This window comes from Euleptes europaea, chromosome 21 (genome assembly GCF_029931775.1).
Source record: "Euleptes europaea isolate rEulEur1 chromosome 21, rEulEur1.hap1, whole genome shotgun sequence".
In the NCBI taxonomy this organism is placed as follows: Eukaryota; Metazoa; Chordata; class Lepidosauria; order Squamata; family Sphaerodactylidae; genus Euleptes; species Euleptes europaea.
In genome coordinates, this window is record NC_079332.1 from 12,964,055 (window position 1) to 12,991,582 (window position 27,528).

Sequence of the window (27,528 nt, forward strand, 5' to 3'; positions counted from 1 at the left end):
ATGACGTCGTCCGGTTCCCTCCTGTGGGCCGTCGACATCTTCGGCAGGGTCTACACCCTCTCGACGGCGGGCCAGTACTGGGAGCTCTGCAAAAACGGGCAGCTGGAGTTCAAGAGGGTGTCCGCCGTCAAGGAATGCTGCTGGGGGATCGCGTGCGACCATCAGGTGCACGTCTATGTCCACTCCGGCGACGTCCCGATCAGGTACCAGGAAGAAACCTACGAGAACCAGGTACGGAAAACCACGAGACGAATGATCAAATCTTTAGGTTCGTAAGAGGAGGTTGAGGGGGGACACGGTTGCTCTCTTGAAGTATTCGAAGGGCTGTCACTTAGAGGAGGGCAGGGAGCTGTTCCTGTTGGCAGCAGAGGAGAGGACTCACAAGAATGGGTTTAAATTGCGGGAGGAAAGGATATTAGGGAAAAAAATTTTACAGTAAGAGTTGTTCGACAGTGGAATCAGCTACCTAGGGAGGTGGGTGAGCTCCCCCTCACTGGCAGTCTTGAAGCAGCGGCTGGACAAATACTTGTCAGGGATTTTCTAGGCTGATCCTGCATTGAGCAGGGGGTTGGACTAGATGGCCTCCAGGGACCCTTCCAGCCCTATGATTCTATCCGATTTAAGCTGTCTTGGCGGAGCGTAGGCAGAGAGGTGGTCCAAGACTGCTTTGGGTGTGATAGCAGGAGCTTAAATTGAACCCGGTAACTGATGGAGTGACTGCAGAATGGGAGTAATATGCGTGCTCCATTAAAAAGGTAACTGTCCCCTGTGCAAGCACCAGGTCATTCCTGACCCATGGGGTGACATCACATCCCGACGTTTACTAGGCAGACTTTGTTTGCGGGGTGGTTTGCCAGTGCCTTCCCCAGTCATCTCCCCTTTACCCCCAGCAAGCTGGGTACTCGTTTCACCGACCTCGGAAGGATGGAAGGCTGAGTCAACCTTGAGCCGACGACCTGGAACCGACTTCCGTCGGGATCAAACCCAGGTAGTGAGCAGAGCTTGGGCTGCAGTACTGCAGCTTACCACTCTGCGCCACGGGGCTGCGTGCTCCATTAAACGCCCGATAATAGCCGAGTCACAATTCCCTCCGAACTCTCTCAGCCCCACCTACCTCTCAAAGTGTCTGTTGTGGGGAGAGGAAGGGAAGGAGATTGTAAGCCGGTATGATTCTCCTTAAAAGGTACAGGAAGTCAGCATCTAAAAACCAACTGTTCTTCTTCCATCTGACTCCTGATAATAGCCAAGCTGCGGCATTCTGCACCAGCTGAACTGATTTTGAGGGGAGGCCCATGAGCTATGCATTACAGTAGTCTAGTCTTGATGTCTCCGTGGCGTGGATCCAGGTAGCCAGATCAGCTGTATAGCTATAACGGTGTCTAGCTTAGCCCCTGTGTTGGTGTGATGCGACGGGTGACCTTGTTCCCCCCTCCGGTTCCCCGATAGCGCTGGAACCCCGTGATCGGCTTCTGCGAGAAACTCCTGCCGAGCGACCGCTGGCAATGGAGCGACGTGAGCGGCCTGAAGCACCAGAAGCTCGACAGCTTCGCGCTGCCATCCCCCCATTGGGAGTGGGAGTCTGACTGGTACGTGGATGAGAATTTTGGAGGGGAGCCCACAGAGAAAGGGGTAGGTGAACAATACCGCCAAGGGGTCTACGTCCTCGGGATGGGGAGGGGGGAGGGCGACTTTGAAGGGCGGGGGGCGGGAAGCGGGGGTCGGCAGGCATTGGTCCTGCTAGGTCCTGGGGTGTCCGGGGCAGAAGAGAAGGGGGCAGGCGTTGATGTAGGGTCGATCCCGAACAAGATAGTGCGGATAGGGTTCAAAGAGTGTTGGGTTGCGGATCCAAGAAGGTCTCACTGCCAGGGATAGACTGGCCGTTATGGCCACTGGGGTTTTTCCTGAGTGGGGCGGTGTGTCCCCCAACCTGGGCTGAGCCAGCCCAGTTGCAAAAGGGTAGCCCCTGGCCTAGCTGAGCCTTGCACGGCCTACCTAGCAGGCAGGCAGCTTCTTCCTCCTTCCTTGAGGTGCCCCCCTTCTTTGTAGGACTGTTTCCTCCTCCTGGTCCTCCATTCACCGCTAATGAGCCACTGTTTGTCCTACTCCGTCACGCCTCTTGAGATTAGGTGGGGAAAGGTGCCAGGTCAAAGGGGGTGTGACTCCTAGGCAAGGGAGATTTTTTCATCTGGCAGGAAAAGAATACAAAGGTATGTTTGAACACATGAAGCTGCCTTATACCGGATCAGACCCAGGGTCCGTCAAAGTCAGTATTTACTCAGACCGGCAGCGGCTCTCCGGGGTCTCAGGCGGAGGTCTTTCCCATCACCTACTCACCTGGTCCCTTTAACTGGAGATGCGGGGATTGAACCTGGGACCTTCTGCATGCCAAACAGATGCTCTACCACTGAGCCACAGCTCCTCCCCGGAGGGGACTGGGTGATATAGTAAGGTTTTTTTCTCCTGTAGAGGCCATTTGCAGCATTCGCATTGCTTCCGGGATGAGTTATTGCAGATTTCAGCGCATCCCTGGCTCTTTATGCCTACATCTTGTATCCTAGTATTGTTTCGTTGCAGCATATTGTTTATATTTGATGACCACTGAAGAAGAGGGGGTCAAAACACGTCTGGCCATGCATTTCTGATTTGTTTTGATGTTTAATGTATACAGAGATATTTTCTTGGTCACGTATTTCTGATTTGTCTCGGTATTTTATGCAGATAGAGATATTTTGTATTTCCTTTTGATGACAGATAGATAGATAGATAGATAGATAGATAGATAGATAGATAGATAGATAGATAGATAGATAGATAGATAGATAGATAGATAGATTTATTTCTGCCTTTGGTCCACTGCTTGAGAGGGTACAAGCAAAATTTCTTAGAAAATTTTTAGGGCTTCCGACTTGCGTACCCTATGCGACTATATGCATGGAATTGAAACAGAGACGATTAATAACTAAGGCTTGGATGACAAAGATTAAATTCTGGTTACATCTTCATTTTAGGTGTGACGCTAACAGCCTGATTTCTTTCATGCTTGCCGAGCACCATAGATCCGAATGGCTGGCTAATATTGATAAGAAAATTTCAGCCATTGGCCTTAATATAAACGACTTGGCCTTGCTTTCTGAAAATAGTGCCTTTGCGCTGATTAAACAGCTCTTTGGGGCTTTTTTCCCGAGCCTTCTCTTCCGAAATATTTTTTCTGCTTGACCGAACCACCTCTCCGTAGGGCATTTATGTTGGTTCGTTTTAATGTCCCTCCTTCCAAGGTGTTATATGGAAGATTTGAGAAAATCCCTTATACTGAGAGATTGTGTCCTTTTGGATGAACAAAATTGAGGATAATGAGCATGTTTTGCTCCATTGTAAATTCTATGAGGACCTTCGCACTATTTATTTACAGTCTAGCTTGCAATTGCTCGAGGGGCAATCGGATTGTGGTAAAACCCGTAAACTTATTGTAACAAAGAATAGGATTATTATTGACTCGGTTGCGAACTTTCTTTATTATGCTACTAGGAGGAGATTTGCCTTTGACCACTGACCCTTATGTAATTTATGAGGTTTATGCCAATAAAGGTGTTTCAGATAGATAGATAGATAGATAGATAGATAGATAGGGAGATAGATAGATAGATAGGGAGATAGATAGGGAGATAGATAGATAGATAGATAGATAGATAGATAGATAGATAGATAGATAGATAGATAGGGAGATAGATAGATAGATAGGGAGATAGATAGGGAGATAGATAGGGAGATAGATAGGGAGATAGATAGGGAGATAGATAGATAGATAGGGAGATAGATAGGGAGATAGATAGATAGATAGATAGATAGATAGATAGATAGATAGATAGATAGATAGATAGATAGATAGATAGATAGATAGATAGATAGATAGGGAGATTGATAGGGAGATTGATAGGGAGATTGATAGGGAGATAGGGAGATTGATAGGGAGATAGATAGATAGGGAGATAGAGAGATAGAGAGATAGGGAGAGAGATAGGGAGAGAGATAGGGAGAGAGATAGATAGGGAGAGAGATAGGGAGAGAGATAGAGAGATAGGGAGATAGATAGGGAGATAGATAGAGATAGGGAGATAGATAGAGAGATAGATAGAGTGATAGAGAGATAGGGAGAGAGATAGAGAGATAGGGAGAGAGATAGAGAGATAGGGAGAGAGATAGAGAGAGAGAGAGAGAGAGAGAGAGAGAGAGAGAGAGGGAGAGGGAGAGAGGGAGATAGAGAGAGGAGATAGAGAGAGAAGATAGATAAGATAGATTCCCCGCAACTCCTTATTCGTTGAGAAAGTAAGGAGGTCCAGGCCGGTACGAAGTCCCAGTAAGGAAGCGGCCACAGTAGGGTTTTCTGCTTTGGGCCCCCGAAGAGAGTCAGCACTAGTAAGAAATGTTCCAGTACTTTTGTCCCCTGAATTTGAACCATGGTCATTCACGTTTTGCAAACAACATATTTCAGGAAGCCCCATGAAGGCTAATGGTGTGTCTTGCGGGGTTTCCTTTACTGGACAAATAACAACATCTGTCAATCTACGGATTCAAAGCCCCACGATTCCGGCTTCTAACTTTTGCATTACGTCAGGGGTTGTGACTTGTGCCCTGAAGTATTCCGAGCTCTGTTGAGCATCCTCGCGGATCTTTAAGGAAAGGAACCTTTTATTTTCCGGGGCTCTCTCCTTTCCAGGGCTGGACATACGCCATCGACTTCCCTGCCACCTACATGAAAGACAAGAAGTGGAATTCCTGCGTGCGGCGCAGGAGGTGGATTCGGTACCGGAGATACAAATCGCGAGATTGCTGGGCAAAGGTCCCTTCTCTTCTTAAACTTGTATATACATATCACTCAGCAGCAGAGAGGGTATCCTGTGACTTTCTGCTATAACCAAGCAGGCTGAGAGGGTATAACCCTAGGCCGTTCAGCAATGTAGCAACTGGGCGTGATTTCAAATCCTCGCAGTCGATCCTTTTAATACATTTATATAGCTCTTTTGCATCTTCCGGGACAGCCACATACGTTATCTTGTAATCCGTACAACAGTCCCGTAAAGTCTGCTGGCATTATTATTTTCATATTACAGATAGGATGGCTGAGAGAAAGAGAAACAGGGACAGAGCGATTTGCCTACAGCAGGGGTGTCGAAATCAATTGTTACGTGGGCCGGATATGACATAAATGCCACTTGGTTAAGCCAGGCCATGCCTCGCCAGCTCTGAGAGCGTGTGGGGTGGGGGCTGCCTTGGCTGGCTCGCGGACCGGATAAGAGCTCTCAAGGGGCCGGAGCTGACCCGGGGGGCGTATGTTTAACACCCCTCGCTTACAGACCCCTAATATCTTTGCGGCACCGGTGACTTATGAATTCAAAGCTTACTTTTGTAGCCACTAGCAAGCGTGCAATATCGGCTCAAGAAAAATAACAAGGGTTTTCAGAAGGCAGTAAAAAGGGAGGCATTGCTAGGATGTTTGAGTAGGCGATTCCCGGCATGCGGGCAGAGTTGTTTAAGGGAGGTACAGACCTTCAGGGGACTGAGGGTCTTCCGCTTTGAGGCCTATTCTACGGCATGAAGTTTCCAACACGAGAATCTCATCCTGCTTCGCCCCACCTTGTCCTCTTTAGATTCCGTCACAGGAGGATCCCAGACAGCTGCCGGATCCTTTCAATGATCTCTCGGTTGGCGGATGGGAGATCACAGACGAACCCGCAGGGCGGTTGTCTGTCTGGGCCGTCAGTTTGCAAGGAAAGGTGAGGCCGTTTCGCTGCTGGCTTTCTTGTTTGCCGCTCACTTGTCAAGGATCTTGTGTCGGTCTGGATCTCAGAGGGTGGGCGGAAGGTCGCCAACAAGGGCAGAGGTGTGGGGTGGAAATTTGTGTGGATTGACGGGAAGGAATTCCTCCAGTGGGCAGGGAACACTGACTTGGCTGACTCCGAGACCCCTAAAATCGGTATCAGCTCTGTGCATTTTAAAGTTCGTATTTTAAAGATCTGTTCACCATAAAATACATTTTTTCTTCTTCTTCCGTGGGTTGGAACGCGGTTGATTAAGAACATAAACAGAGCCCTGCTGGATTAGACCATTGGTCCATCCAGCCCAGCATCCTGCCTCATACAGAGACCAACCAGTTGCCTTCGACGGTCAGCAAACATGGTATAGAGGCCAAGGCCTTCCCCTGATGCTACTTCCCAGCACTGAGATTCACAGGTTGACTGCCTCTGGACATGGAGGCTTCCTTAAGTCACCATGGTCGGAAGCCATCGATGGATCTCTCCTCCATGAATCTGTCTAACCCCCTTTGAAAGCTATCTCTGCTCACAGCCAACCCTGCCTCCACTGGCAGGGAATTTCACCGTTGAACTACTCGTCGAGTAAAGAAGTTCTTTTGCCAACAGTTTCATTGGGCGGCCCCTGAGTTTTAGTAATATGGGAGAGGAAGAAAAGCCTCTATCTCGACTCCACAATATCACACCACTCATATAATACCAACACAGCCCTCAACCATAATATTGTCTTGCAGGGCCCTGCGGAACTGAGCTAAATCCCGCAGGGCACGGGTCTCACTAGGCAGAGTCCCACCAGGCCCTTTTAACTGGGATGGCAGAAACGGAGCTGGCCTGTGTCTCGTCCTAAGTCAGGGGTGGGGAACCATTTTTCTGCCAAGGGCCATTTGGATATTTATAACATCATTCGCGGGCCATACAAAATTATCAACTTAAAAATTAGCCTACTTATATTTGGTCAAACATTTAGCCAAGAGGCATGGCCAGAGACGGCTCCAAGTGTCTGCCACACAGAGCGACTCACTTTTGAGCTCTGCCTGTCCCTAGCTGGGCCCAAGAGATTCAGGCAGGGCAGCATCCTTCATGAAGGGCCAGATCAAATGATTTCGCTGGCCTTATACGGCCCCCGGGCCTGACGTTCCCCACCCGTCCTAAGTGATGGCTCCCTCCTGTTGCCCCCTTTGAGCCTCCCTGCGAGTGGTCTCTGAATGCTGCCTTCTCTCTCTTCAGCGTGGTGTAGTGGTTAAGAGCGGGGGACTCTAATCCGGAGAACCAGGTTTGATTCCCCACTCCTCCACCTGAGCGGCAGACTCTAATCTGGAGAACTAGGTTGGTTTCCCCACTCCTGCGTATGAAACCTGCTGGGTGACCTTGGGCTAGTCACAGTTCTCTCTGAACTCTCTCAGCCTCACAGGGTGTCTGTTGTGGGGAGGGAAGGTGATTGCAAGCCTGTTTGATTCTCCTTAAAAGGTAGAGAAAGTCGGCATATAAAAACCAACTTTTCTTATTCTTTTCCTTCTCCTCCTCCTTCTCCTTCTTCGTTTCTCTGAAGGTCTGGTACAGAGAGAACGTCTGCCACCAAAATCCCGAAGGCTCTTCATGGTTGTCAGTAGGAACCCCCGGGGAAGTCGTTCAGATCAGCTGCGGGCCGTACGATCTCCTCTGGGCGACTCTTTGGGAAGGGCAGGCGATCGTGAGGGAAGGGGTCGACAGGAGCAACCCTCGAGGTCAGTCCCATTCGGCGTCCGCTTCGCAGGGCTGTGTGGAACCCCGGGGGAGCGTTTTTCAGATTGCCGGCTTTGCCTTCGACAGGGGTCTCATGGACAATTGTGGAGCCGCCAGTCGCCGAGAACGGCATTTCGCATGTCTCCGTGGGCGTGAATGTGGTGTGGGCAGTTACCAAAGACAATAAAGTAAGTGGCTTTGAGCAACGGGGCTGGTCGACTTAACCCCTCCGCCACCATCACCCTGGTCATTTGGCACCTGAGGTTTCTAGTCCTCATGGTTGCGGAGAGGGGGGGGGATTTAAAATGGGGAGGGGCATGGTTCAGGGGTAGAGCATCTGCTTTGCATGCTGAAGGTCCCAAATTCAATCCCTGGCATCCCTAGTGAAAAGGGTCAGGGGACAGGGGATGCAAAAGATCTCTCCCTGAGACCCTGGAGAGCGGCTTCCAGTCCGAGTAGACAATAATCACCTTGATGGACCCAGGCTCTGATTCAGGACAAGGCATCTTCATGTGGCATAAGGTCCTGGCGATGCTACTGGTCTCTTCCCTGTGGCGCCAGATGGTATCTCTCTGCCCTCTCAAGATCGGGTGCCCACCCTGTGCCCTCTTACGCTTCACCCTTCCACGAGCGCCAGTCCTTCTCTCAAAATCCTGACGAGCGGAGCGCAGAAATGTCGACAAACAAAATTCACTTGTAGAAATCTATCCTCTAAAGATGGGCAGCCATGAAGGAGCTAGAAAATATTTTGACGTGTAAGGATGTGTCACTGGCCACCAAGACTAGATTAATTCATGCCATCGTATTCCCTATTACTATGGGTGGGTGTGAAAGCTGGACAGTGGAGAAAGCTGATAGGAAGAAAGTAGATTCCTTTGAAATGTGGTGTTGGAGGAGAGGGTTACGGATCCCGTGGACTGCCAAAAAACCAAATCAGTGGGTTATAGATCAAATCAAGCCTGAACGGACTCTAGGAGCTAAAATGACTAAACTGAGGCTATCGTATTTTGGTCACGTCATGAGACGACAAGAGTCACTGGAAAAGACAGTCATGCTAGGAAAAGTTGAGGGCAGCAGGAGAAGAGGAAGACCCAACAAGAGATGGATGGACTCAATAAAGGAAGCCACAGCCTTCAATTTGCAAGATCTGAGCAAGGCTGTCAAAGATAGGACATTTTGGAGGACTTTCATTCATAGGGTCGCCATGAGTCGGAAGCGACTTGACGGCACTTAACACGCACAAAGATGGGTCAATCGCCACCTCAGACGGCTTTTCGACACAGTTTGGACAATAGGTCTGTCCTTGGATATTAGCCGTAAAAAAATGTACAGGCAGTAATTCTATCGATTATCCTTTGCCTGGGCAAACAATAGGCTTGGGGCTATCCTCATCACATCCTGCTTGCGATTCCCACAAGGGCAGTTTGATTATCTGGGTATTTTTTTTTCCTTATGCAATTTTCAAAACTCTGCTCGAAAGAAACGCTGTATGAACATTCAGGCTGGGAGATGCCGCCAATTTGCCGTAGTCTGAAAAGAGAGACCACCGGTGCTGACCCGTGCGCTCTCTCGTAGGTCTGGTTCAGAAGAGGGGTCAATTCGCACAACCCCTGCGGCACCAGTTGGATCGAGATGGTTGGGGAGATGATGACGGTGAACGTGGGTTTGAATGACCAGGTGAGCGTCCCCGAGGAGCTGTAGGAAGTGGCATAAAAGCCGAGCTGGGGGAATGTAGAACCATAAACGGCCTCCTAACACACCTGGATAGCCCAGGATAGCCCAATCTCGTCTCAGAAGGTAAGTAGGGTTGGCCCTGGTTAGTACTTGGATGGGAGACCACCAAAGGAACTCCAGGACTACTCCGCAGAGGAAGGCAATGGCAAAACCACCTCTGTTCATCTCTTGCCCTGAGCTGGATGACCCAGGCTAGACTGATCTCATCGAAACTCAGAAGCTAAGCAGTGTCAACCCTGGTTAGTACTAGGATGGGGGAAACACCAAGGATGTGCAGGGTTGCAACACAGGGTCGGGCGATGGCCAACCACCTCTGAACATCTCTTGCCTAGAAAACCTGTATGGGGTTGCCATAAGTCAGCTGTGAAATCGGGGTGATGGGCGTGATTCTCCCTTCCTCTCTTCTTGTGGGTTAGTGGTCTTCCTATTTCTTGCTGGAGGCAGATATCCCAAGCGGGGTCTCGGAAGATAAGGGTCCAAGTGACAATGTTCCTACGAAAGAATCCCCTCCACGTTGGAAATCAGCACGTTGTGAGAACTGGCTGCTTAACCCTTGCGGCAGCTGGCCTTTTTGCGTGAGAGGAGCTTAGCGTTCCGGTCAGCCCTTTGTCTCTTTCCCTCGCTTAGGTGTGGGGGATCAGCTGCGAGGACCGGGCGGTTTATTTCCGGCAAGGAGTCACCCCGAGCGAGCTGAGCGGGAAAGCCTGGAAGGCGATTGTTTGCGGCCGAGACACCGATCGCTCTCAGACCGGGAGTTCGACGAGTCTCCTCAGGTACCTGCAAAACGACGGCGAGCAAAGGGTCGCGAGGAGAGCACGTTGGGAAGGATCTGTGTCGCTCGAGAATAGTGGAAAAACCACGACTGTAGTGGTGTGGTGGTCTAGAACCCCCCTGCTATCTTTTGAGGGGGAGTAAGCCAGTACACATGTGTTAGGTGCAAAGACTCTACGCCTCTTTTCCTTCTGCATTCATTCCCAGGGCTCAGTCAATACATGTTGTGTCTCGTTGACTTTTCTGGTGTGTTTGGATCGACTGGCGCTTTCTCCTTAAGTACTTGAAGGGCTGTCATCCAGAGGAGGGTGCCGAGTTGTTTTCTGTTGCCCCAGAATGTCGGACCAGAACCAACGGGTTGAAATTAAATCAGAAGAGTTTCCATCTAGACATTAGGAAGAATTTTCTAACAGTCAGAGCGGTTCCTCGGTGGAACAGGCTTCCTCGGGAGGTGGTGAGCTCTCCTCCCCTGGAGGTTTTTAAGCAGAGGCTAGATGGCCATCTGTCAGCAGTGCTGATTCTGTGACCTTAGGCAGTTCATGAGAGGGAGGGCATCTTGGCCATCTTCAGGGCATAGAGAAAGGGTCACTGGGGGTGTGTTGGGGAGGTAGTTGTGAATTTCCTGCATTGGGCAGGGGGTTGGACTAGATGACCCTGGTGGTCCCTTCCAACTCTATGATTCTATCCTTTCTGCTGCTGTCCTTTTCTAGTTGACAGTTGAGGGTTCCTCTTGTATGATTTCTCTCTCCCGTCTCCCGTCACGCTGACCTTTTGCTTCCCTCGGAGCAGCTGTGCCATTAGTCAGCTTTCTCGGTCGCCTTCCACAGGTTGGAATGTTTGCGAACGTTCCCTGACTCAAAAAAGGGAAAAGGAAGAATAGGCATCTCCATCAAATCCTGTTAGGAACTGGTGCTAGGTCCTAGAAGGGCATAGTGTGCAGCAGTTTTGCTGAAGCTAAGCGGAATGAGTACCCAGCTCGCTGGGGGTAAAGGGAAGATGACTGGGGAAGGTACTGGCAAACCACCCCGCAAACAAAGTCTGCCTAGAAAACGTCGGGATGTGACGTCGCCCCATGGGTCAGGAATGACCCGGTGCTTGCACAGGGGACCTTTACCTTTACCTTTAAGCAGATTCAATTCTCATCCCTGCCTGGTTAAGACCTCCTAGGAATCCTACATAAGCCACCTTGAATTCTAGCATAGAAGGAAGGCCGACTATAAATGTAACTATAAATGTAAGAAGAAGAAGAGGAGGAGGAAGAGGAGTTGGTTTTTATATGCAGACTTTCTCTACCACTTAAGGGAGACTCAAACCGGCTTACAATCCCCTTCCCCTCCCCACAACAGACACCCTGTGAGGTAGGTGGGGCTGAGAGAGTTCGGAGAGAGCTGTGACTTGCCCAAGGTCGGCCAGCTGGCTTCGTGTGCAGGAGCGGGGAAACCAATCCAGTTCTCCAGATTAGCCTCCGCCGCTCATGTGGAGGAGCTGGGAATCGAACCCGGTTCTCCAGATCAGAGTCCGCCGCTCCAAACCACCGCTCTTAACCACCACGCCGCTCTGGCTCTTCCCAGAATCACAGTGGCCTAGAGTCAATATAAGGGTTTCCTTCTTTTTTTCCCCCATCCTTCAAGTGCTGGCTGCTTTTTCACGGATGATATCAAGGAGCAAGGGGGATCTTCCTTCCGGAATGACGGAGATCTTCCGTCCGACACGGAGGCACCCTTGGCCATCGCCAACACTTGCATTCCCGGCCTCGCTGGCAGCGGTGACGGAAACAACGAGGACAGCCAGGCGGCAGACTCCCAGGAAACCCCGGCTGCGGATCCCGCGCCCACCCCTCCTGAAGAAGCCGGCCCCGCTTCAGAAGAAAGCCTCGCAGCCGACCCGGAGGAACCCCCCTCGGATCCGGATTCCCGCCCGGCGGAGTTACAGTGGACCAACATCGACTTGAAGGAAGCCGGCAAGGCCCCCGCGCTGTCCGCCGGCGCCTTGGCGGAGACGTCCAGCCTGTCCTCCTTCGGCACGCTGCCGCCCGGCGTGGAGGATCGTTACGGGACCGACGAGCATCCGCTGTGGGCCTGGGTCTCCGGCGGAGGCTGCCTGGCGGACTCGCACACCTCCCTGAAGTGGTTCGCGATACAGTCAGGTACATGACGATGGCTGTTTAAATTTTCCACTCTGGTTCCGTTTTTCGTTCCATCCCATGCTCTGTCCGGCCTACTTCGCAGGGGGGTTGTGGGGATAAAACGGGCAGGGGAGGAGATCGCGTCCGCCGTCCTGATTTCCGGTGGGATTCCACTCAATAAATAACAGCTTTTTGTCCTAATCGGCGGCTGCTTGCATTTCCACAACTCCTCCAGACGGTTTTGCCACGTTACTTGAATTTTTACCCGCGCGCTCCTCTTTTTCGGCTCTCTAGGCTTATCCTCCGTGGGGCAGTCCCTCTGCCTGTCCATCACCCCAGCGCAAACCGCGGTGTGGCGCAAGCAGATCTTCCAGCAGCTCGCCGAAAGAACCCGGCGGGAATTGGAGAGCTTCCGACACTACGAACAGGCCGTCGAGCAGGTGAAGTGGAGAGGCGGTGCTTTTCTTTTCCGGCTCCCAAAAAAAAGATTGTCTGTCTACATTATATTTCTCTCTCCCTCCCTCCAACGCGGTCATGTAAGGTACATCCCCTTCTCAAGTCGATTTTGCAATTGTAACTCTGGGGACCTAGATACCGTTTGGCACTTTTTCATCGTTTGTAAGAAATGCAAAATGGCCCGCCAGAAATGGATCTGTAGGTATAAGAACATAAGAAAGGCCCTGCTGGATCAGACCAAGGCCCAGCAAGTCCAGCAGTCTGTTCACACAGGGGCTAACCTGGTGCCTCTAGGAAGCCCACAAACACGACGACTGCAGCAGCATTATCCTGCCTGTGCTCCACAGCACCTAATATAATAGGCATGCTCCTCTGATACTAGAGAGAATAGGCATGCAGCATGACTAGTATCCATTCTAACTAATAGCCCTGAATACCCCTCTCCTTCATGAATATGTCCACTCCCCTCTTAAATTCCTCCAAGCTGGCAGCCATCACCACATCCTGGGGCAGGGAGTTCCACAATTTAACTCTGCGTTGTGTGAAAAAATACTTCCTTTTATCTGTTTTGAATCTCTCGCCCTCCAGCTTTAGCAGATGACCCCGTGTTCTAGTATTATGGGAGAGGGAGAAAAGCTTCTCCCTGCCCACTCTCTCCAAACCATGCATAATTTTATAGACCTCTCTCATGTCTCCCCTAAGCCATCTTCTTTCCAAGCTAAACAGCCCTAAGCGTCTTAACCACTCCCCATAGGACAGTTATATAGGGGTATATTCAAAAATGGAGCCCTGATACAAAGCAAGAGCTTGTTAGGTAAGTTGCTAGCAGACGTTGATCCAAATGTGTCCTTGGCGGTTGCAAAATTCTTGTCTGTGGCACTATCTGGTATTACCTTTTTTTAAAAAAATAAATAACTTGTATTCTCATATAGTTAAAATGAGAAATTTGAAAAGAAACGGATTAAAATTAAATCAAAAGAGTTTCCATCTAGACATCAGGAAGAATTTTCTTCAGTGGAACAGGCTTCCTCGGGAGGCGGTGGGCTCTCCTTCCCTGGAGGTTTTTAAGAAGAGGCTAGATGGCCATCTGTCAGCAATGCTGATTCTATGACCTTTGGCAGATCATGAGAGAGAGGGCATCTTGGCCCTCTTCTGGGAATGGAGTAGGAGTCACTGGGGGTGTGTGGGGGAGGTAGTTGTGAAATTCCTGCATTGTGCAGGGGGTTGGACTAGATGACCCTGGTGGTCCCTTCCAACTCTATGATTCTATGATATGATTTTTTTTATTTAGTTGTGAATATGCATACTATTTTTCTTTTTGCTTGTGACCTGTTGGCCTTTGAGCAGTAAATGAAATGAATGAAAGGTGAGGTGGGTCAGACTAAAAGGGATGTTGCCTCCAATCGCATCTGTTCTGTGTCCGAATTCCAAAGGTGCTCGCAGGCTCAAAAAGATTGGGGATGCCTGCATTAGGGATATAACCTTGGGCCCGGATTCTCATGTGTGGCATGGGAAAGAGAGATTGCCCAGAGCCCGAGAACGAGGCTGCTTTCCCCTTTCATGGCTGCTCCGTCTAAAATCCTGTATTGTTTTGTCCTGTTTTTCCTCTTTCCTGCCTCTGTAGTCGGTATGGGTCAAAACGGGCACCCTGCAATGGTGGAGAACCTGGAAGCCGTACAAGTGGATCGACGTCCGGGTGGCCCTGGAGCAGTTCACGGGGAGCGACGGGACCCGCGACAGCATCCTTTTCATCTATTACGTGCAGATGGAGGAGAAGAAAGTATGTTCCTAGGATAGCGCTGCCTCCAGAGACCTTGTGTTGAATTTTCTGCATTGGGATTGTACTATATTTTCTGGGCTTTAGGTGGTTAGTTCTTGTGTGTTCTTCTTTGCTTCAGTGATTCCCCCCCCCCTCGGTTGATCTCGCCCAAGTTTTTAAACAGGGGAATAGAATAGAATAGAATAGAATAGAATAGAATAGAATAGAATAGAATAGAAACAGGGGAAATTGTGGATAATTAAATTGTGGAACTCCCTGCCCCAGGATGTGGTGATGGCTGCCAGCTTGGAGGGCTTTAAGAGGGGAGTGGACATATTCATGGAGGAGAGGGGTATTCATGGCTATTAGTTAGAATGGATACTAGTCATGCTGCATACCTATTCTCTCTAGTATCAGAGGAGCAGGCCTATTATTTTGGGTGCGGTAAAAAATAATTAAACAATACGAATAAATCAACAGCTGTAAAAACACATAAAAGGGGACAATTTTAAAACAGTCCCGCAGATACCCAGCCCCGAGCCATGTAGGGCTTGAAAGGACAAAAACAGACCTGAATTAGGCTTGGGAGTGGCTCAATAGCCAGTGCAATTGCTGTTGTATCGGGGTCTTTGCTCCCGGTAGCTGGCCCCGGTAGATACACCCAGGTTCCATTTTTTTTCTTAATGACCCGATCAGACAGCCCGTGCCCTGTCTTTCCGCAGTATCTCCACGTGTTCCTCAACGAAGTCACCATCTTGGTCCCGATCCTGAACGAGGCCAAGCATTCCTTCGCCCTCTACACCCCGGAAAGGACTAAGCAACGCTGGCCGATCCGACTCGCGGCTGCCACCGAACAGGAAATGCACGATTGGGTGAGTCGCCACATGTCCAGAATTCATCTTTCTATATTGTTTTTTTGCAGGGGAGCGGAGAGGTTAACAGCACCGACTATCCTGTAGGAAAAGATTTTTGTCTTCATTGGGGATTAAAAATCTAAAAAAATTGTTTAATGGAAAAAAATGTTTAATGGAAAAATTGTTTAATGGAAACCTCTTCATTGGGGATTAAAATCTTTAAAAAATTGTTTAATGGAAACCTTTTTGGTGCCAAGTTGGCTTTCCTTGGTGCGGGACTACCGCAGTCCATTGTGGGAGACAGCATGCTTGGGGGACGGTGTATCCTATTTAGCTGACCATAGGTAAATTTCCACAGGGGTAGCTGACTTTTTGTGTTAAGGGCAGTCGGCGGCGTAGCTGTTCTTTCCGCATTTTGGTTAAAACGCATTACATGACAAAACCCACACGTACACACAGAAGCCGTTGGGAAGAATCAGAACTTTGTGCACCTTCGGGCAAATAACGTACATATGAAACCTTTTGGATATAATCTGAGCACGTTGCCAAACGGTTGGCGGTAAGGAAATGCACTGAGACGAGACCCATTTGGGAGCTGCGAGTGAATCTCGTCTCCCCGCCTTGTCTTCGAAGATCAGGAAATCATAGAATCATAGAGTTGGAAGGGACCACCAGGGTCATCTAGTCCACCCCCCTGCACAATGCAGGAAATTCACAACTACCTCCCCCACACACACCCCCAGTGACCCCTACTCCATGCCCTGAAGATGGCCAAGATGCCCTCCCTTCTCATGAACTGCCTAAGATCATAGAATCAGCATTGCTGACAGATGGCCATCTAGCCTCCACTTCAAAACCTCCAGGGAAGGAGAGCTCACCACCTCCCGAGGAAGCCTGTTCCACCGAGGAACCGCTCTAATGGTTAGAAAGTTCTTCCTAATGTCTAGACGGAAACTCTTTGGATTTAATTTCAACCTGTTGGTTCTGGTCCGACCTTCTGGGGCAACAGAAAACAACTCGGCACCTGCCTTTACATGACAGCCCTTCAGGTAGTTGACGATGGTTATCATATCCCCTCTCCCCCTCCCTCGTTTCTAAACCTCTCCTCGATTTGTGTGTGTGTCCCCCCCCCCCCAGCTGGCTCTACTGAGCATATCCTGTTGTGAAAGCCGGCGGATCCAGGGCCCTCCGTCTCCTCAAGCCATTTGGTCGGTGACCTGCAAGGGAGACCTGTTCGTCAGCGAGCCGACGCCCGACCTGGAGTCCACGGCACAGCCATTGCCGTGCGACCAGATGTAAGAAGCCTGCCCTGTTCTTTCTCCCTTTGTTTCGAGGGTCTCCGTATGGCACGAAATGGCGGCAGAATAGCATACGTTATGCCAATTTTCGGCGTGGCTATCCAAGGAGGGAGGATTCATCCCTTTCAGGGGCTCCAGGGGCTGTGGCTCAGAGGAAGAGCCTCTGCTTTGCATGCAGAAAGTCCCAGGCTCAATCCCCGGCATCTCCAGTTAAAAGGACTAGGCAAGTAGGTGATGGGAAAGACCCCTGCCTGAGACCCTGGAGAGCCGCTGCCGGTCTGAGTAGACAATACTGACCTTGATGCAGCAATGGTTTGATTCAGGATAAGAAGAGCCCTGCCAACCTGCAGTTTTTATATTAAGAACTATTCTCTGTATTTTTCTGAAGAAGCGCCTTATTCTACATGGGCACTTCCGTTGCTTGTTGAAAAGCCTTAAGGCAATTAATCTGACATATCGAATGTTTTGGCCGTTGGCTTTGTCTCCCGGGGGAATGTTTAGCCGATTCTCTTCTCTCCGTAGGTTCTGGCGGCAGATCGGAGGACATCTCCGTGTGATTGAATCCAACAGCCATGGAATAGTGTGGGGCGTGGGGTACGACCACACAGCCTGGGTCTATACCGGAGGATACGGCGGTGGTTTCTTTTCAGGTTACTGATTTTATTTCCCCCCGGTGCTAGAAGAAGAAGAGTTGTTTTTTATATGCCGACTTTCTTTACCACTTAAGGGAGACTCAAACCGGCTTACAATCACCTTCCCTTCCCCTCCCCACAACAGACACCCTGTGAGGTCGGTGGGGCTGAGAGAGTGTGACTAGCGCAAGGTCACCCAGCTGGCTTCGTGTGGAGGAGTGGGGAAACAAATCCAGTTCACCAGATTAGCCTCCGCCACTCACGTGGGAATCAAACTTGGTTCTCCAGATCAGAGTCCACCACTCCAAACCACCACTCGTAACCACTACACCCCCTGGCCATTGAGCATTCTGGTTGCTTTGCGGTGACAAAATCTAGTGGCTCCCAAAAGTGCTTAAAGTGGGACCTCCTGATAAATTTACTGTACCTTTCATGAGCCAGCGGCTCAAATATCCCAGCTTAGCCTGAGCTCGTCAGATCTCAGAAGCTAAGCAGGGTCGGTCCTGGGTAGTCCTTGGATGGGGGACCACCAAGGAAGTCCAGGGTCGCTACGCAGAGGCAGGCAATGGCCAAACCACCTCTGTTTGTCTCTTGCCTTGACCTGGATGGCCCAGACTAGCCCAATCTTGTCAGATCTTAGAACAGGGCTGCACTAAAATTGAAATTATTCAGGAGGATGCTACGGCGCTGTTTACTGTTGGCTTTACTGCGTTATTTTCTAATTTCCCCAATCCGGGTTTTGCATTTCTTACATCTTGCCCTGTGGCCGTCGCATCATTTCCTAACTTTGGAAACCCGTCTTATTACAACTTTTATCATATGCCTTCCTCTGTTCCTGTTTTATTGCGAAATGGTTCAATCCGCCCCCAGTCTCGGCGAGAAAGGCGGGCGATAAATAAAACGCTTTACCGGTGGCCAATGGACAGCCTGGGGGAGGAAAACCAAAGGAGCGAAATAATTTAAAACTTCCCACAAAGTCGGCAATGGTGTAGGGAAGACAGATGAATGAGCGGTTTGGGTTTTGCAGGCTTGGCAGACGGCGGTGATAACGTTCACGCCCAGTCGGATGCGAAGAACGTCTATATTTACGAGAACCAGCGATGGAATCCCGTTACGGGGTACAGCAGCAGGTGAGAGATGCTGGGAGACAAAAATCAAATTTATTAACATGGTCAACTGACCAACCGCATGCCAACACATCAAAATTTCCAGACTCAGTAGTTTTGCACCGCAGAATCACAGGCTGCCCGTACAAATAAAGGTGTACGATCAATGAAGACAACCTCCTGGTTAAAATTATCACCTTAAAATTGACAAAATTGTAAAATATTTTAACCATCATTCTCTAATAAAGTTCTGCGTATTTGAATAGGAACAGCGCAGAACTTGGCAGTTTGGAGCGTAAGCGGAGGGTCTTCTCCTAATAGGAGCTTCTTTGCCAATAGCTCAACTGACTTCAGGGAATTTACCAAGCAGGGGGGAAATAAGCTGTGAACTTACTTCGTGGTAGAATGGGCAACGTATCAGCGCGTGTTCAATGGTTTCAGTGTCCCCTGTCCCACACGGACATAACCTCTCTGATCTAGGGATCTTCTTGTATTTCCCTTCTAAAACAGCCAATGGTAGGGCCTGGCATCTGGCAAGGGTAAAGGCCTTCCTATAATTAATACATTAATTATAATGTATTATATATGTATTATAATTAAGACAGTCATGCTAGGAAAAGTGGAGGGCAGCAGGAAAAGAGGAAGACCCAACAAGAGATGGATTGACTCAATAAAGGAAGCCACAGCCTTCAATTTGCAAGATCTGAGCAAGGCTGTCAAAGATAGGACATTTTGGAGGACTTTCATTCATAGGGTCGCCATGAGTTGGAAGCAACTTGACGGCACTTAACACACACAAATCTCCCCAACGAGAGATAACACTGACATAAAACTTTGAACACAAGACAGTGAAGAAAAGCGATTTACGAAATTCCGTTTGAGGGACAGCAAAGCCGATTCACACATGTTTTTCCCAGGTGTACCCTTCCAGTTTTTTAATGGACACCTAAAAATGTCACCCGCCAACAACCCACGGACGTTAGCAAACCTGAATTGTACGGGTACACAGAGAGAAGCTCCGAGATCAAGCGTAGAGCCCTGGACGAGTGCAAAGTTGCGCAGGGAAATATTCTTTGCTTCGCCCGGGGTCCCGTTTTAAACCTCGCTCGAGTCCAGCTAGCGGGAACGGCGCTGCCGTTTTCAGCGGCCGTGTCTCAGACAGCTCTGAGGGTCTTACAATCTGCCGGTTTTCAGGGGGCTGCCGACCGATCGGTACATGTGGAGCGACGCGTCCGGCCTGCAGGAGTGCACGAAGGCGAACACCAAGCCCCCGTCGCCGCAGTGGTCGTGGGTAAGTTGACCCCCATCTCGATGGAAGTTTCTCTTGTTGCAAGGGCACCTTTGACACCTTCTGGTTAGCTGGGCTAAGATTCCCCCGCTGGCTTTTGGCTGAGTGATTTTTAGCGATCCTCTTCGGGTGTCACACCTCAGGTGTCGTACAGCAAAGAATAAGAATATGTCCTCTGCTTTGGTTGTCAGCGGGCTAGCGTTATTTCCGTTCATCACCTCTACAGACGTATGTCTCAGTAGTCCCTTTTTCGGATATCATCTACAGTCCGCAAAGGGAACAGCCTGGATGGCCTCCCCCTTGCGTTCGAGACCTCTGGGAATCCACCCAAATCTGAGCGAGTGTTTTCTATAGGCGAGAATCGATGATATTTGGTGGGATGTTTGGTGGTCGCCGATCTCCGGAGAGGCAGCCTCCTTCTTTGGAGGTTTGTAAGTAGAGGCTAGATGGCCATCTGACAGCGAGGTGGGGGCCGTCTAAGGGGTGCCCCACCAGATGTCCTTGGCCCTGGCAGCTGCCTCGCCTTACCGTATGCTGGCGCTGGCCCTGCGATACAGGTCACCGTTTCTAACTGAATGGGAATTATGATAACATCAGAGGTGTGGTTTTTCAGTATGGCTGAAGGAATGTTCTGTTGGGTGCCATCCAGCGCCCTGGGTGATGTACACGAGAAGAAACAAAGCCCTATTCTCTCTCCCTCTCCTAAAAAATGCATTCCTTTCTACAATCCAGGTATCCGACTGGTCCATCGATTTTAGCGTTTCGGGAGGCACTGATCGTGAAGGCTGGCAGTACGCGGCCGACTTTCCGGCGTAAGAACTCCCCCTTTTGATCCTTTTAGCGGCCCGGGTGGCACAGTTCACCCCTCTCTGGGTCCGGAATGAAGGGTGACCTGTTACTCTCAAGTGACCCAACCCGAGTACAGCCTGTTAGGAATGACCCCAGCATGTGTGCATGTAAAGTGCCGTCAAGTCGCAGCCGAATTATGGTGACCCCTTTTGGGGTTTTCATGGCAAGAGATGGTTTGCCAGTGCCTTCCTCTCCATAGCAACCCTGGTATTCCTAGGTGGCCTCCCATCCAAATACTAACCAGGACTGACCCTGCTTAGCTTCTGAGATCTGACGAGATCAGGCTAGCCTGGGACATCCAGGTCAGGGCTGACCGCAGCATAGTGAAGGCTCATTCAAAGCACCGGAGTGTCTTCTTATCAGGAAAGGCGAAAGAGTTTGGGACTTTGCAGTTTAGAACAAAAGGGGGGCCGTGAGAGAAGCCTATAAAATACATGCATGGTGCAGAGGAGATGTGGAAAGAGACGCGCTCCATCCCAGATTGCCTTGATAGGTTATTTTCTAACCCATGGGTCCCCAACGTGGTACCCGCAGGTGCCACAATGCCCACCAACACCTTTTCTGGGCAGGGCCAGGTGGGCCTTTTGCCTAGCATGGCTTCTGATTGGCCATGGGAGATTTGACTGGCTGTGCGCATTTTTTTCAAAAAATTGCTTCAGCAGTAGCTGCCTCCACAGCACAAGACTATTCACTATCTAGTTCATCCTAGTTCAAGCCCCCTTGGTCTACATTCCTTCCGGCAATTAGACATCATTACTGTGTTTTAAATAGTAACAAATAGCAGCAGATCCAATCCTGGGAACTGGAATCCGGCAACCTACTGGTTGAACCACAATTAAACCAACTCACCCTTTGACATAGAGGGGCAAGAAAGCCGCGTGGGTTGACAGTGAGTGGTGTTGCCATAGGATCGTTCAGGAATTTCCTTGAAAGGGAGCGTCTTAAAACTCATGTCTCCCTTCCTGGGCAGGTCTTACCATGGACACAAAACGATGAAGGACTTTGTGCGGCGGAGGCGATGGGCCAGGTAAAAGCTCGCGGCGTTTCAGAACGACTCTGGGCACGCTTCAAGAATATTGCTCTTTTCTTCCTTTGCGCGTCAGTCCCTAACCCATTCCCCCCTTTAAAAAAATTGATTCTGTTCCAGTGACAGCTTCGCCACTCCTAGCTTCTTTACTGGGGGGTAGTGGAAGTTATGATGGGCTGACGCATGAGTGAGCCCCAACTCTCATGAGAATATGGGGAAGGGGCTTCTGGCATGCGTATGCAAACCAGTCTCCAAGCCCCTCTTGGAAGCTGGCCCTATAAAGTTGGCGTAGCTTCCCCACCATGACAGAGATACTAATCTTTGCTCCGGGTCCCAAAAAGCATAAGAAAAGGATGCCGGAATCACTTCTGCTCTTCTCTCTTTCTTCTCGCCCATAGGAAATGTAAAATTGTCACCAGCGGGCCTTGGCTGGAAGTCCCTCCCATAGCCTTATGGGACGTCTCCATCATTCCAGAGTTGCCCGGCACCGAACAAGAATGCGTTGCTCTCTGGGCCATTAGCGACAAGGGGGATGTGCTCTGCCGACTGAACGTCACTCCTCTGAACCCAGCGGTAAGTCTCTGCGTGTGGGTTTCTGTTTTGTCCCTGCCTTGGTTTGTATCTGTAATGAGCCTCAAGGTTGACCATCATGCTATTTTGAATCCGTGTGCATCCTCCTTGGGTCTCTCTCCTCCTCCTAAAATCCTCACAAACTCACTTCCCAGATTAACTGGGACAGGGGGGAATCGTTTAGTCCCTTATGAACCCAAATTCAGTTTTCAGCCACTCCGGAGACCCCCTTGGTTTTCTTGGTGGCTCTGGATTGGGATTACCAAAGCTCTGAAGTAGGCCTAGAACCACATAAATAATTCCAAATGAAGCAGAAAAGCTACATTCAAGTCCGTTGGTACGTTAGACCAACAAGATTTTCGGGATCAAACTTTCAAGCGTCAAAGCTCCCTTTGTCCGTGTTATCAGACAAATGGATCTTTGACTCTTGAGAGCTTAGACCCAAAAAAATCTTGTCGGTCTCTCAAGTACTACTGGATCTGATCTTGATGCTTCTACTGCAGTCACGACAAACAGCAGTTTTTTTCAGACCAGGAACTCTTTCATCACATCTTCTCGTGCAAGGGGTGCGCATGAGTCCGAGGATAACCCAAACTCGTTCTCGTCACGAACGAATCGGAGCGAGTTTGTTTGCTTCAGATCTCCAGCCGTAGTTTTTGTTGTCTTGGTGACTGCTTTGCCCACTTTATGAAAAGCTCAGTGGGTGCCAAGCAAAGTAGTGGTGGTCACCGTGATGCCCACGGTTGCGACATCGGGGGACCCTGCCCTATAGGGTTGTAATTTACGGTTCTAGCTGCTATATTATGTGATCTTTTAGCTCTGACTCTAATAAGAGCTGCTTGACAGACACGGGTGGTTCTCCAGTGTTTTTGCCTCTGCCAGAATGATGAGGATCCCACAGGGTTTGTAAATGACATAGGCTCTCCATAACTAGGGTTCTTCTTGGCTGCACGTGGGGACCGACCAGCCGTTCATCTCAGTATCCATCGGAGGGTTCTACCAGGTCTGGGCCGTTGCTCGAGATGGCTCTGTGTTCTACCGTGGTTCCGTCTCGCCGCAGAAACCAGAAGGTACGGCTGTGTTAGACGGCCGTGTTGATTTTTGTTCCTGTGCTCTAAGAAATAAGTGCCCAGCTATGTGTTATGTTGGAGACTGACTTCTTTTAAACTGTTGCTTTTCAGAAAGGAGGGTATATGATAGGTTCAGGCTGTGTCTCCAGGCAGAGAGGGTGTTAACCCTTCCCCCAAACACAGCCCATTCACTTGGGGAAAGTCTCACTGCCCTCTTAAACTGTTGTTCGTCTTGGTAGGAAAAAAGACAGATACCAGAGGTATTACCTGTTCCTTGCATTGGTTAAGGGTAGCTTGTGAGAGGTGATATCTCCTGGAGAAAAAGCCCTCTCTGGTGAGGGCTGCTTCCGGATCCAAATCATGGATCTAAAATCATGGAATCTTCTTTTTTTTTTAATGCATATTTCTTGCAGGGGATTGCTGGTACCATATTCGCGCTCCTCCAAAGCAGAAAATAAAACAGGTTTCTGTCGGACGGACCGCCGTGTTCGTGGTGGATAAAAATGGTGAGGGTTTTTCACTCCCGTTCGCTTTCTTCATCCCGGGGGCCAGTGAGGTTTGTGGACAATGTTAAACAAAAGAAGGGAGTGCAGATATGCGAGAGAGTTGTCTTAAAGCAGGAGTGTCAAACATAAGGCCTGCGGGCTGGATCTGGCCCTTCAAGAGCGCTTATCCAGCCAGCGAGCCATCCGAGGCATGGCCCGGCCAAGTGACATTTATGTCATAGCTGCCCCTCAGAACAACTGAGTTTGACACCCCTGTCTTAAAGCTTCCAAAGAGTTAAAGAAGTGGGACTGATAGCGCCGCTGTAATATTATCATTTATAGGTAATCTGTGGTATCGTCAGGGAATCACACCGAACTATCCACAGGGATCCAGCTGGGAACACATTTCGAACAATGTCCGGAAAGTTTCCGTCGGGCCTTTGGACCAGGTTTGAATTCCGCCTCAGTTTCTCATTCGATGGTGTCTGGATAAAATCCATCCGTTTAGTAAAGTTTTTTTGTTACCCATTTCACTTTTCCCCTTTAAATGTCAGGTACCGACTGGCGGGGAGGGGAATTAATGGGAAACCAAAGCCATTGCCTTGACACACCTTCCCTGTGAAGTTCTTAATTGTTACTGAGGACGTTGTTTTGAACGAAAAAGAAACGATCATGGGTAATAATTGGCGGATCGCACTTTAAATTCATTTTGTGCAGGATCTGACATGGATTCAGGCTGGGGGTAGATCTGGTGGTTATTCTTCTGCGATGCACATGTAAACCCTTCTGCCTCAGTTCAGAGGAGGTTTTGGAGGGGACCTTTTTCACTTTTCCTAGTAGAAAAGAAGCCAAGTTTCCCCAGATTTTCTTCTTTAAAGACACTTCGTGCTTACCGTAAGAAGTTCTGCCCAGCGTGAACGTTAGAGCGTCGTGTGTTGTAATTGCACACGGTTCTCTCCCCTCCCCTACCTTGTCTGTATGTGTGCATGGCTGCCATTCATACGTGAACAAACGGTGCACATGGACTAAAAAACCTGCCATATGCAGCCCACATTCATGAATATCTGCACATGGGATATGTATCAATTCCTGCAGAGACCGTCTCTCTTCTGCACAGGCATTTTGGTAGTGTCGGACACCGTCCTCTCTTAAATTTTGTAGGGGGAGGATAGGGCAGCACTTAAGAACATAAGAGCCCTGCTGGATCAGACCAGTGAGGGTCCGTCTAGTCTAGCCTCCCGTCTTACACACTGGCCAACCAGTTCCTCTGGAGGGCCAACAACCAGGGCAGAGAGGCCGAAGCCTTCCCCTGATGTTGCATCCTGACACTGGGATTCAGAGGTTGACTGCCTCTCAATGTGGAGGTTCCCTTTAGTCACCATGGCTAGCAGCCACTGATAGATCTCTCCTCCATGAATCTGTGTAGTCCCCTTTTAAAGCCATCTGTGCCCATCCTGCAGCAGCTAATTCCAGATTGTAATTACTTGGAGACTGTTTCGGGATGAAGCTGCCTTACTTTCGCATGCAGGACCCGTGCTACAGCCACTCTCCTGGTGTCTCTGCCCTGTAGGTCTGGGTGATAGCTGACAAAGTCCAGGGGAGTCACAGCCTGAGTTGCGGGACCGTCTGTCACCGGACCGGAGTCCAACCGATGGAGCCGAAAGGGCAGTCCTGGGACTACGGCATTGGGGTGAGTGACTCTGAATCCTGAATTGCTCCAAAGGTGAAATCCAACAATTCTGGTTCTACCTTAAGATTGGGCCACTTCCCAATATTTTGAAAGAGGCCGGTTTGCTAGTCGTAGTTAATAAACCTCCAAATACAATGTGGAACGGTAACGCCTGCCTCTGACTTCACCCTGGACTTTTCCCACCTTGTATTTCCAGGGTATCATTTATTGATTGGATTCATTTGCACCCCTTCTTTCTCCCCAATTGGGACCCTCAAGCAGCTTACATCATTCTCCACTCCTCCATTTCATCCTCACAACATCCCTGTGAGGGAGGTTAGGCTGAGAGTGTGACTTGCCCAAGGGCACCCAGCGAGTTCCCGTGGCACGAGCGGGGATTCGAACCCGCATCTCCCAGATACTAGTCTGGCACTTTTAACCAGTAAACCACACTGGCTCTTAGTCTTTCGTAGGCTGTTACATCCTCCCTGTGACTTTTGAACCGTACATTTAAACCCTCTCTCCTATGCCTGGCTTCTAGGGAGGATGGGACCACATTACTGTCAGGGGGAACGCTACTGAAATCTCCAAAAGGATATCCCAGGAAACCGTGGTGGAGCCTTTGGTTGAACCCAACGATTCCGAAGCCGGAGGGAATGAAGAAAGAGGAGACCCTCCTCAGTCCACGCTCTTGGTGGATGAAGACCCAGGGGTGGACAGAAATGCCGTTCATTGTTAACGGGCCTCCGTTCGAGAGAGACTGGCCGCAGCGCAAACCCCCCCTCTTACCTTCCTTCATCTCTGCCCACCCCAGACAATGTAAAGGTGCGGTGGAGCTGTGCGGCACACCCGTCTGAACGCTTCGTGCTTGCGCGAGGAGGGAAGGATGAGAAATCGCTGCAACTTGCGAATGACAATATGATCGGCCGGGGGTTGCGGCTGGATGCGGCATCTTTTGTTTCGGTGGCACTCCAGAGCGTGATGAGCCATTGCGAGAGTTTGGGGGTTACGTAGCCCCACGGCTCTGGACGGGTGAGGTTGCAGCTGCATTGTTCGCAGAACTGGAATTTTTCCGAAGTAGGGGAAGCCCTTTAATTTATTCTCGTAGTAATACTTATTACTTGCAGCACTGCCAGACAACATGCACACAATCAGTCTCCGTAAATTAAGCCTCTGAATGCAACCTGCTGTAGAAGTTGAAACTCGAATGTGAATTGGGGCCTCGTGGACACTGTGATTTAGATACCCTTTCCTATAGCATTTGGACATTGGAAGAAACCACGGTTGGTTGGTTGGTTGGTTGGTTAGTTGGCGGGACAGGAGTTAGCCATGGAAGCCGTTTGACCTGTGAGCTCCCTACCCCTTCTCTTTGTTCACCACAATAAGACGGAACACTTCCTGGTTTTGAACAAACCACAGTTTGCACCTTCCAAACCTTAGCAAGGTTATCATCCATTCATTTAAATTTCAGAGGCTCGCCATGTTGGTGTGCAGTAGAACAGCTAGATTCGAGTCCGATTTCACCTTAAAGATTTTTGGGGTAGGTGCTTTTGAGTGTGGTGAAGGGAGCTTTGACTCTTGAAAGCTCATACCCAAAAATCTTGTTGCTACTGGACGAATCTAGCTGTTCATTTATTTAAGACCTTTTTTAAAAAAATCTGCCTTTTCTAAAATATGTTCGAGGCGACTAATGCTATTAGAAATCCAATTTGAAGCACTGAAACTGCACCTTAAAACAATCCAAATGAATCACATAAGCATTGTTTGAAACAGTTGGCAAAAGCCCACAGCTACAGCGACTAAAATAACCAGGATTGCTGTCCGAGAAGCAAACGGGGTTAGAAATGCAAAATAGCACCAGACAATGCCGGTGGATAAAAACGGGTTAACAAAGCAACAAAATCCGATTTCGCAAATCGTATAACTGAGGGAAAAGCTGAACTTGAAACGAGTGTGGCGCCAAAACACCAGGCCAGGTTGTGCCAGACAAATGTCTCAGGGGCCACCACCATGAAGTCCCTTTCTAGGTGCCCAAAACAGGGCCTCTGAGAAAGATCTCAGGAACAAATTGCAGTTTGCTACAATCCCGGCAGTCTTGGTGCAGCCGGGGGAAAAAGGGGAACCTCATGATGTTTGAGGCCCCGTGCTTCCTGTCTCGTTCTCGTCCTGATCCCATCACGGCTCTCCGGCACACCCTACGCTGCTATGAATGATGATACCACTAAATTTTACGGGATCGGAGGGTTCTGTTCAGTGGAAACACCCGTCCCTCACAGGAATAATCCCCCAACCCTCGAACCAGTTGA

At 49.7% G+C, this 27,528-nt stretch overlaps 1 protein-coding gene across 1 annotated transcript; it reads left to right on the plus strand.

Moving 5' to 3' along the window:
• Positions 1-25,961, plus strand: TECPR1 (tectonin beta-propeller repeat containing 1). The gene is made up of 24 exons (XM_056866410.1): positions 1-231; positions 1,447-1,629; positions 4,715-4,837; positions 5,646-5,771; positions 7,357-7,531; positions 7,617-7,717; positions 9,105-9,206; positions 9,891-10,036; positions 11,666-12,180; positions 12,454-12,599; positions 14,240-14,395; positions 15,097-15,246; positions 16,366-16,523; positions 17,049-17,176; positions 18,186-18,288; positions 19,459-19,555; positions 20,285-20,364; positions 21,372-21,428; positions 21,827-22,001; positions 22,933-23,068; positions 23,482-23,574; positions 23,896-24,002; positions 25,124-25,243; positions 25,764-25,961. Exons 1-24 carry the CDS (start codon positions 1-3, stop codon positions 25,959-25,961), a joined length of 3,606 nt encoding a protein of 1,201 aa, XP_056722388.1.
• Positions 25,962-27,528: the final 1,567 nt, after the last annotated feature.